Raw genomic sequence first — 11,203 nt, forward strand, 5'->3', positions numbered from 1 at the left:
CCCCCCGCTCGTCACCCTTCTCTTCCTAAGACCCAGACACAGTTCTTTAAAGATGCTTGCTTTATCGTGTGTACAGGCAGCACGGTGTGCACGAGAGTCCAACTTGGTTTCCTCTCTTGCCACCAGGTGACTCCTGGGGACCCAAACTCATTTCAGCAATGGTGGCACACACCTTTCCACAGGGCCATCTTGCTGGCCCCTTTTGTTTCTGTCAATGTCCATTTGGTCCTGACGCTTTGAGGACTGGTTCAGGAGTTTTCTCTCGCTAGCTGGCTCGAGCCTCCCCTAAGTAGTTAGGCCAACTGTTTCCTCTAGGCTTCTGGGCTCTTCCCTTGCCATAGGCGGCTTTGTGCTGGGACCCTTGAAGCACAGAAGCTCCCTCAAAAGTGAGGGTGACGTCTAACATCTTTCTTCTCCCTGAGACAGGGTCTTGGCCTACGACTTGTCTTGCCTCAGTGTCCCAGTGCTGAGACTACAAGCAGGAACGATTACCCCAGCTCACTACTTCCTTCTTCTGTCTCTTTACTGCATGTGTGGCCCCATGGTTAACTGCCAATTAGCTTTCTTCCTGGTCCTTGGGATCAAACCTAGGACCTCACATGTCAGGTAAGCTACCACTCAGCTATAATTCCAGCCCTAAGTAATTAAATAAAAAAGAGGATGCCAGTTCCCAAGGAACCAATACTTTTGAGTTTCTCACAGGGAAATAGGGCAGTGGATAAAATTCTAGATTCAGGACTGGAGAGATGGCTGAGTGGTTTTTAGCACCCATATCAGCTTAACAAGCACCTTCGTACAACTCCAGCTCTGGAGGATTCAATGCCGCCTTCTGGGCTACAAGGGCACCTGTACACACACACACACACACACACACACACACACACACACACAATTAAAAACATAAAAATAAATTTAAAAAAAAGGAACTTGGATACAGAGGCAAGAGATCTGAATTTATTTACAATTTATCTATGTTTTAGACATTTGTTAAAAAAAAAAAAAAAGCAAAAAAGAAGAGGCAATACCTACCCAATAAAGGAAAAATGGTATAATCTATACCTTAACAGAGTCTGTATGTGCTGGAAATAATTATTTCAATATTCAGCAGATACCAGCAATACAATATTTTTTTTTTTTTTTTTAAGGTTTTTCGAGACAGGGTTTCTCTGTATAGCCCTGGCTGTCCTGGCACTCACTCTGTAGACCAGGCTGGCCTCAAACTCAGAAATCCGCCTGCCTCTGCCTCCCGAGTGCTGGGATTAAAGGCGTGCGCCACCACGCCCGGCGCAATACAATATTTAAAGGAAAAATTTTTTCCTCCCTGAAGCAGTATCTCATTGTAGCTCAGGCTAACTGAACTTGCTATATAACCAAGGCTGGTCCTGATCCTCCAGCCTGCCACCCAAGTGCTAGGATTTCAGGTCTAAGACACCAGACAGAGCTATTTTAAATAATAACTTCTGATTTAGATCAGCTAAGTCTCTAGTGGAAGTCTGACCTTCCAAAGTCACATCACTGGGGCTGGGGAAGCAGTGTAGTTGGTAGTGCAGAGTGCTTGCCTGGCACACACATATGTAGTTGGTAGTGCTTGCCTGGCACACACACACAGACAGACAGTGCTCCACTGGGACTGGCAGTGCACACCTGTGATCAGGAACCTGGAAGACGAGAGAATTCCATGTCATCTTCAGACTGGTGAGCTGGCTCACTGGGTAAAGGTGCTTGATGAAGACACACATTGATGAGAGAACATCACATGGACCCCACACACTGTCTTCTAACATCCACATCCACGCCGAGCAATGTCCCCCAACCCCCATAAATAAATGTTTGGTTTTTTAAAAAAGAACCATGTCATCTTGCCTGTAATCTCAGCAGTAGGAAGTATCAGGAAGACTGTAAGGCCAGCCTAGGCTACACAGCAATAACCTATCTCGGAAGAAAAAACAGTGAGAGGAGAAAACATGTTTAATGTTGACAGGACCCCTTATCTCCTCCAGGCCTCCACGACCCCCCTTCCTCGTGGCAGGCCTGCTAGGAAGGCTGCTGCTTCGACAAGTCACAGCACCATGTGAACCCTGAAGAATGCACTGAAGACTCAGGTGACAAAGGAGCTCCAAGTGCTGAACACTGACTACCCCTCTCTGTACTGATGGGCAAATTGGACTACTGAGTTCTCCAGTGTCACTGAAATCCGGACCAATTCCCTTTTGCGCCCTCTGCTGGCCTGGGAGCAGCCTAACACTACCTGAGCGGTTCTTCAAGATCTCCAAGAGTTCCAGAACTTGGCCTGGCAGAGGCTTAGAGTGCCCAGCCAGAGAGCCAGACCAGGCTCCAGCTTGCATAGGACAGTCACACTCAGTATGTGTCTGTCTACCTTCCAGCTGGAATCCACACTATTACCATGTGCAAAGTAATGAAACAATTTTGTTTCTGTATTAGTATATGTAAAGCTGGAATCCACTTACAGCAGCCAATCGTGCAGTTTCTTTGCAACCTCATAATTTTCATTCAAGTTCAAAAGAACAACTTGAACTGTGAGTCATATCTACTCAAGTCTTGGTTCATGTGTAAGAAAACTAATTTATTAAACCTCTGTACACAAAGGTGAGCACACCTTTATTGGAAGCATATTTGAATAATTAAATTACAAAAAGTAAAAGTGTTATTAAAATCATGCATGAAAATCTTACAAAAATACCCCGAGCAAGCAGGAGCAAGCTGCCAATCCCTGATTGTTCTCATTTGGTTGTTGAAATTGAAATGTGAATTTAAAATTGTTAGAATTTTCTTTAAAAAGTGATATATTAAGCTTATATATACAGGATAATAGCAAAATGTAGAAAGGGAAAACAATTTACAAAAGACATTAAAAAAAAAAAAAACCTTCACTCTTGACACTCACGATCCAAAAATAGTCTAACCTGGACCAAGCATCCCTGAACCAGCTCACTCACGCACGCACGCACGCACGCACACTCTGGGTTGCTGTCAGTGAGAAGAAAAGAACAAACTCACACCCAGTCTTTCATTCTGTAAAACAGGCTTGACTCAGATCACAATTACACCAGGTTCTGAAAGGTGGGAAGGACAAACGGGTCACCTGGCCTCAGTCTGTGGGACAATGCAGAGCTGCACATCACCACACAGCCAGGGCTCACTCAGAAGTCTTTTTGTTTTTCTGCTGATTTCGGGGTGAATTCTTCAACAGGTTTCTTATCCTGAGGTACATTCCAGTGGATTCAGCCATGTTCTCAAATTCAAAGGGTGTTATTCCAGTGGCAAACTTGCTCATGTCAGGTACTGGGCTATGGGTTTTTGAGGCCGTCGGAGGCCGGCTGTCCGGGTGAATGGGCTGCTGGTTGCTTCCGTTGCTCATGTTCAACACACTGCCATTGTTGAGAAGAGCATCTCCCGGGCCCCCCTCAGCAGAGGGTTCCTCTTCTCTCTGAGAGAGCACTGCTGCCCCTGCTGCTGGGCTGCAGGATGGCTCGGGTCCAGCTGTGTCTACAGAAGCAGCTGGCCCCTGGGGCTCAGCCAGCACTGGCTTTTCCAGGGCCTTTCCTTCTGGGACAGGGAGGTCAAACTCGTTTGGACATGGGGAGGAGGCCACTGAGTTCCCAGTTAAAGGTGTGTCTCCAGGAACGTCTGAGTCGCCGTTCCCTCCCTCGGCCTGCTGGAGAGCCGCCCAGATCTGCCTCTGCTGCTCTTCCAGCTCCTCCAGCGTCAGGGCATCCTCATCCATGGCTGAGGCTGCAGGTCGGGCCTGGGGTGAGTCACTGGGCGTCAGTGGTGGGGTTCCCTTAGGGAGTGGAGGGGTGAAGAGAGGTGGGGGAGTTCCCTGTGGCAGTGGAGGCGGTGTGCCGGGAGGCAATGGTGGTTGGAACTGAAATGCTTTGCTGCTGTGAGAACCGGGTGCAATGTCTACATCTGAAAGAGGAAAGAAGCTTTAGAAGTCACAGTGCTTCATACAAAGTTATTATTGGAACTTGGGGTACCTAGAAGAAGAATGGCCATAAGCACCCATCTTTGAGAAGGCAGAAAAGGGTTGGAATATGGCAGCCAATGCCTGTAAATGAAAGCACTCAGATGGCCAGCCTGGGCTACAGTCTCAATCGTTTGGGAGAGCTTCAGATGGAGGAAGCACGAGTCATGGTGATAGGAGGAGTCCTAAAAAGGCTGCAGAAAAGAGGACGCCTGCTCTTAACTATGGAGTCCTCTTTCTTTTGCCCTGATCCTAGACACTGCACTCTGAAAGGTGGAAACTGGATTCTCCTGTCAGAACCACCAGGATCCTGGTTGGCACAGGTTCCATGGGAAGACACGGAAAGATAAAAGGATAAAAAAGTATGTCAGAAGCTGGGCAGTGGTGGTTTAATCCCAGCACTTGGGAGGCAGAGGCAGGTGGATTTCTGAGTTCAAGGCCAGTCTGGTCTACAAAGTGAGTTCTAGGATAGCCAGGGCTACACAGAGAAACCCTGTCTCAAAAAAACAAAACAAAACAAAAACAAACAAAAAGTCAGAGGGCAAGAATTTGCTCAATTTTTTTTATTTTATTTTATTTTTTTTTTGGTTTTGGTTTTTTTTTTTTTTTTTTTTTTTGAGATAGGGTTTCTCTATATAGTCCTGGCTGTCCTGGAACTCACTCTGGTCTCGAACTCAGAAATCCACCTGCCTCTGCCTCTCAAGTGCTGAGATTAAAGGTGTGCGCCACTACCACCCGGCTTGAATTTGCTCAATTTTAAGTTTTCAGGAGTACATAGTATTGGTATCAGGACCTCTGAAACTTGTGACATCACATAGGCGGGACCCACACACCTATTGCCAAGGCAACAGCCACCATATTCCCAGAATCCACTTGGCTCACCTCCTACCTTTACCTGTGATTACATCATCATCCATATATAAAGAAAGGTCCCCCTGGCCCCCCTGATCTCTCTCTGTCTCTTCTCTGTCTCTGTCTCTCCATCTCCACCTTGCCCCTCTCTCTCCAGTAAACCTCATGAGGAACTGTTTGGCTGCTGTGGTCCTTCTGAAGCTGTGTGATGGCCAAGATCATAGCACACAGCCCCTGGGAGACCCTGCCCAGAGGCTCAACTGTTCTTCCTACTGGAGCTCCCAGAAGTGCGCATGCCCGGTTGCTGCCCCACCATTGGAGCTGGACAAGCTGTGATGCCACGGGCACCTGAGCCTGCAAAATTCAGGACCTTGGCTAGCTGGTTCCCTGCCTCTCCCACCAAGAGCAGCTTCTGATTCAGGGTTTATCACCAACATTGGAAATGCCCCGACAGCTAAGTCTGGAGGAGCTCCATCCTCTCTACAGACCTGGAGGATACAGGCTGAGCTTGCCTTCCCAAGGAGCCTGAGCCGCAGCCGTACCTGAGTCTAGCTCCATGTCGGCAGGGGAGGCCGCCGCACTGCCCTCCTTCCGCTGCTTCTTTGGACTGTTAGGGCTGGACTGCGAGGAAGACCGCTTGCCGCTCGATCTCATACTCGGCTAAGAGAGCAACCAGGAAGAATACCAGTTAGACGGGGCAGACAGACAACCTCTAGCCCATCCTTAAATCATCCTAGAGCCAGACAACAGCCATCTGCTTCTTGATTAATCAGACACCAACGTTTATAATATAAACCAAAAAGAGCAGCAGTGAGCTATAGAATCTCACCACTACCAATGTTTGCCAGCTACACCCTTAAAGTCTATGCTCTGAGGCCAGGAATGTACCAATCAATGCTAAGTGCTTGCTTGCCTAACACATCTCAAGTCCTAGGTCCAATTCCCAACATCATACACACACAAATCAATTTACCGACTGGATGTTAGAATTAAGGTAACTGGCAAATACATCCTTCTGTTGACACGCCTGCATTGGTATGGAACCGAACATTCTCCATTCCTGGTGTGGAAGAAACAAGGATGAGTGGGTTTGGAAAACATCATCTTTTTGAGATTTGACTCCTAGCATTCAGGAGCATTTGCAGCATTCATAAAGGCTGCTGCAAATCCCAGACAGAATGGGCTACACAGTGACTTCAAGGGTTTTTTATGCTACAGTAGAAGACTCCAACTCAAAACAAAACCCCAATAACACCACCACCCCCTCCAAACAGAAATGTCACAATGAAACCCTTTATTTTGTATGCAAGCTAGAAACAGTAATGGAAACTCTAAAACTAGACTCAGCGGCACACTCTCGGATCCCAGAAGTCGGAAGTGTCAGAAGGAACATCACTATCAAAAAATATCTCAGACAAAAGCACTGAAACCCAAACTTGCCAACACCATCAAAGCAGCTCCGTTTAATTCTGAAACATGGGGGAAAGCTGGCAGCACACAGCAGAGTGTGAGACAGCTCCTCACACACAAAGAACTTATCACAAAGAGAGCAACCAAGGAAAGCAGGTGGAAGAGCTCTACAGCACCTAGCTAAGTAAAGAGAGAATTATATCTAAATAAATAACTATAAAACTTATAAGACTACCTAAAAGACTACCCCAAAGAATGTAATAGTCTTAGAGGTGTGTGTTTGTTTTTTATGTCTATTCTGTAGCTTCAGCTGACTGTAACTCAGAGATTATTATAGGCAGGCTCCACCACACAATACAGCACTGTAGAGTCGTCTGCTGAGGCTCAGATTCCAGCTGAGGTTCCTGCTGCAGTTTTAGGATCACATAGCCTAACAAACCGACTTCTGCTCCTTTGTTTTTGCTTAGGATGTAGCAGAAAACCCACAACTCTGATGTATACAGTTCTGCACTTAATATTCTAGAGTTGGGGGGAAAAAGTTCCATACAAGAGAGGTGGTTTGGTGCACAAAGAACTGCAGCACAAGCCCAAGACCCCGAGTCTGGTTTCCAGAACCCACACGAGAGGTGGGCGCAGCAGTGTGTGCATGCACACCGGTACCCCGGCATCTGGGGAGGAAAGGCAGCATGGTCAGGGCCAGCCTGCAACAGGAGATCTGTCTAACAAATGAAAACCTCAAACATGTCCCTAAAAGCTCACTTCATTTTGCCTCCACTTCCCAAGTGCTATGACTACACATGTGTGCTCTCATGTCTAGCTATGAATTCACTCACTTCTTTATGTAACAATATTTAATATGATTATCACATTTCAGAAGAAAAAATTTAAAATGTATACTTACATCTGGAATACCTCTGGGAGTAGATATATTAAAACCTGGATAGTTTACCAATTTTGAGAGATCGTAGGTGACATTTTTATTCTGTATTTCTCCAGTTTCTGTTTCCCCATCAGCGTCATCTATTAGAAGTCAGGGAAAATGTTAACACAGCTAGACACTAGACCTGCCCTCCCCAACTCAACCCACACAGGGGAAGTGCTGAAATACTATAGCTGAATTAGTATGGGAACGACTACTTATCATTTTCCTGAACCATTACAACTTTTAAATAGGCTCTGAGCATCACAATCCATGACCCCAACATTTAGGGGGCTGAGGCAAGAGTTGAAGGCCAGCCTGGAATATAGATTGTCTCAAAAGAATAAAGATTTAGCTGCTGGTGGTGGCAAATGCCTTTAATCCTAGCACTTGGCAGAGAAACAGGTGAGTTGGAGGCCAACCTGGTTTATGGAGTAAGTTCCTGGACAGCCAGGACTACAGAGAAACTCTCCTGAAAAACCAAACTAAGTAACTAAAACAAAACTAAATTCTTTTCTTTTTTTCTTTTTCTTTTTGGTTTTTCTAGACAGGGTTTCTCTGTATAGCCCTGGCTGTCCTGGAACTCACTTTGTAGACTAGGCTGACCTCAAACTCAGAAATCCGCCTGCCTCTGCCTCCTGAGTGCTGGGATTAAAGGCGTGCGCCACCACACCTGGCCTAAATTCTTTTTTCTTATGAAAATTTTTAAACTTTAGACATACTCAGCTTTGGAAGGAGCTTTGCAGGAACGCCCAGGCCATCACACAGAGAGCTCTTGCAGGGACAGCTACAGTGGTCTTATCACACATCCTCCATACCCTTAGACCATCTAATTTCTTTTTAATTATTTTTTTTTTATTTACATTCCACAAGTTGCCCCACTTCCTGTTCCCCACTCCTGGAGTTCTTCCCCCGATCCCCACCTCTCTTTCACCAACATCTCCCACTGAGGCCAGATAAGGCAGTCCTCCTCTACTTATGTGCCTGGGGGAGGCTTAGCATGGGGGCTCACAGACTGGCCCATATATGCTCCTTGGCCGGTGGCTTACGTCGCTGGGAGCTCTGAGGGGTCCGGATTAGTTGACAGTGTTGTTTCTATGGGTTTGTAATCCCCCTCAGTTCTTTCAGTCCTTCCCCAAACTCTTTCACAGGCGTTTCAGAACTCAAGTAAAGGTTGGCTGTGTCTACATTTGTCTCCGTCAGTTGCCAGTGAATGCTTGCACCATGGTATGTGTGTGGAAGTCAGGAAATAACCTGCTAAGCTAGGTCTCTTCATCGACCATGCAGATCCTGAGAACCAAAACTCAGGTCATCAGGCATGACGGAAGTACCTGTTCCCACTGAGCCATGTCTCTGGCTCCTTTGCTTTTGAGGCAGGCATGGTCTCATGTTATTTGTGGCAAGTGGTTATACCCAGTCAATTCTCTTTGTCTCTGCCTTCCATATCACTGTGGAAGTGCCACCTCTCCCTTGCCATTGACAGGTTGATGTCCGCAATACTAAGAAGGTTAGAAACTTCTCAGTACTACCTGCAGGGTTTCTGCTCTGACTGCAGTGGTCATACACCAAGCTGAGATAACAATTTGATATTTCTTTTTCTTTCCTTTCTCTCTCCCTCCTCCCCATTCTCTTTTGTTTTGTTTTTGAGTCAGAGTTTCTCTATGTAGCCCTAGCTATCCTGGAACTCACTTTGTAGACCAGGCTGCTAACCTCAAACTCACACCTGTCTGCCTCTGCCTCCTAAGTGCTGGGATTACTTTACTTTCTGACTTTCTGGCCTGAGGTCTGATCTATTCCGCCCCCCCCCCCCCCTTTTTCCTTTTGTGGTAGACTTATTTATTTTATGTATGTGAGTACACTGTAGCTGTCTTCAGACTCACCAGAAGAGGGCGTCAGATCTCATTATAGATGGTTGTGAGCCACCATGTGGTTGCTGGGATTTGAACTCAGGACTTCTGGAAGAGCAGTCAGCACTCTTAACCACTGAGCCATCTTTCCAGCCCCCTGCTATTTCTTTTTAACTAAAGAAACTTTTTTTTTTTTTCTGAGTGTTTCGAGACAGGGTTTCTCTGTATAGCCCTGGCTGTCTTGGAACTCACTCGGTAGACCAGGCTGGCCTCGAACTCAGAAATTTGCCTGCCTCTGCCTCCCAAGTGCTGGGATTAAAGGCGTGTGCCCCCACGCCCGGCTCTAAGGAAATGGGTGTGTGTGTGTGCCATGACACATGTGGAGGTCAAAGGACAACTCTCAAGACTCTTCTGTCCTTCTTGCCTCCGCGTTGCATAACAACCACCTTCGCCCACTGAGCTGCCTCCCTATCCCCTTCCTGATACTATTTCTTCTATTCTTTTTTCTAAAGATAGGGTCTTGCTATATAGCTTAGGCAGGCTGGCCTCAAACTATCAACCCTCCTACCTCAGCCTCCTGAGTGCTGGGATACCAAATGTGTACCACCCTATCCAGCTAAAATACCTGATAATTCCATATGTTCAATGAAGCTTTAGTTCCTTCCTTGTAAAACACAAAATGTCATCATGATTTCAGTTACCCCAAAACACATTAAACAGGCCAGCCATCCCTGTCATTAGAAACCGAGCTGGCTTCAAACTGAGATCAGCCTGCTTCTCCCTCCTGGGCACTGGCTTAAAGGCCTGGCTAATCATCTTAATTAGCTGGGGGTGCAGGGGGGCATGACACAAAGAAGACGGGAGGGGGAAGACAGGGACCTGGAAGCTGACATCTCTGTCCTGACAGACTATACCGTTTCCATCATAGAGTGCAAGTCCAGAATTCTCCAGTTCAGCCTCCTTGAGCCAGCCTGGTGGGTAGCCTAGCTGGCGCATCCGGTAGATGAAAGGGGGAAGACTCTTGTCTGTCACACCCAGGGCATCTTGAAGTTCCTCACTATGCAAAATAAAGAGGAGGAAAGATGAGGAATTTCTATTTGCATTTTGGCATCTTTCTTTTTCTCAAGATTTATTATCATTTTCATGTGCGTGAGTGTCTGTGCCTACATGGATGTCAGTACAACACATGCATGCCAGGGAGGGCAGAAGAAGCTGTCAGCTCCGTGAGAGAGAACTGGAGTTACAGATATGGTCCTGAGTCATCCTGTGTCCCCTGGAAGAGCAGCCTGTCCTCTTAACTTCCATGCCTTCTCTCCTGCCCCATACTTTCCTCACACAGGGCTCTCACTCTCATCTGCGGCCCAGGCTCACTTAGAATTTATAGGGTCTGCCCTGCCTCAACCTCCCAGGCCCTGGGATCGCAGGCATGGCTAAAACATCTGTGTCCCATACTACATAGCATGAAGTATATTTGATACATACCAAGCACATGGCACGCCTTTGATAGGTGGGTGAGAATGAAAGGATGCACTCTGTACAGATGTGTTATACATGGTATACATGCTTCTATTCTTGCAATTCCCAGAACAGTCAGACTGTTGCAAACACTGAGAAGATAAACATGACCCCCAAGGTAAGACAGCAGTGATACCTAATAACTCCTGGCTTGAATCTTCCAAATCTCTCTTCTACTTCTTCTGCATGATAGCGCTGCTGGAAGCTCTGGCCGCTGGCCTCGCCACAGGCATCCATGTACTCTTTCCTCTTCTCACTGATCCGAGCAGCATTCCGAGGCTAAAGCATGACAACGTTTGAAAAGAGCATTATCAAGCACCTTAGGAATATATCTCAGAGACTTCCTAAGAAAGCTCACTCTTAAAACTATAAAGCATAAAATAGATTGTTTTAGTTTTAATGTATACTAAACACACAAAGTGGGCAGACATTTTTGAAAAGCAAGCAAGAAGAAACAGTCACTTTAATTTTTATTATTTTAGTGTTATCAGAACCTACATTTTAACATTTTAAAATATGTCTAAAAATTAACTCATACTTCATTCACCTCAAATACAGAGTGTTATTTTCTTTAAAAAAAAAATCAAGCCGGGCGTGGTGGCGCACGCCTTTAATCCCAGCACTCGGGAGGCAGAGGCAGGCGGATTTCTGAGTTCGAGGCCAGCCTGGTCTACA

At 46.4% G+C, this 11,203-nt stretch overlaps 1 protein-coding gene across 3 annotated transcripts in view; it reads right to left on the reverse strand.

Annotated features, from left to right (window-relative positions):
• Positions 1-2,451: 2,451 nt before the first annotated feature.
• Positions 2,452-11,203, reverse strand: part of Zcchc8 (zinc finger CCHC-type containing 8) — a 23,143-nt gene continuing 14,391 nt past the window's right edge. For all 3 annotated transcript variants that reach the window (XM_021163696.2, XM_029477665.1, XM_029477664.1), the window contains 6 exons: positions 10,665-10,807; positions 9,928-10,070; positions 7,149-7,267; positions 5,811-5,897; positions 5,380-5,497; positions 2,452-3,930 (listed from right to left, as the gene is read on the reverse strand). In XM_021163696.2, coding sequence (XP_021019355.1) covers positions 3,158-3,930; positions 5,380-5,497; positions 5,811-5,897; positions 7,149-7,267; positions 9,928-10,070; positions 10,665-10,807 — 1,383 coding nt within the window. In that variant the 3' untranslated portion in view covers positions 2,452-3,157. The remainder of the gene's footprint in view (positions 3,931-5,379; positions 5,498-5,810; positions 5,898-7,148; positions 7,268-9,927; positions 10,071-10,664; positions 10,808-11,203) is intronic.

The sequence above is a fragment of the Mus caroli genome, chromosome 5 (assembly GCF_900094665.2).
Source record: "Mus caroli chromosome 5, CAROLI_EIJ_v1.1, whole genome shotgun sequence".
Lineage (NCBI taxonomy): Eukaryota > Metazoa > Chordata > Mammalia > Rodentia > Muridae > Mus > Mus caroli.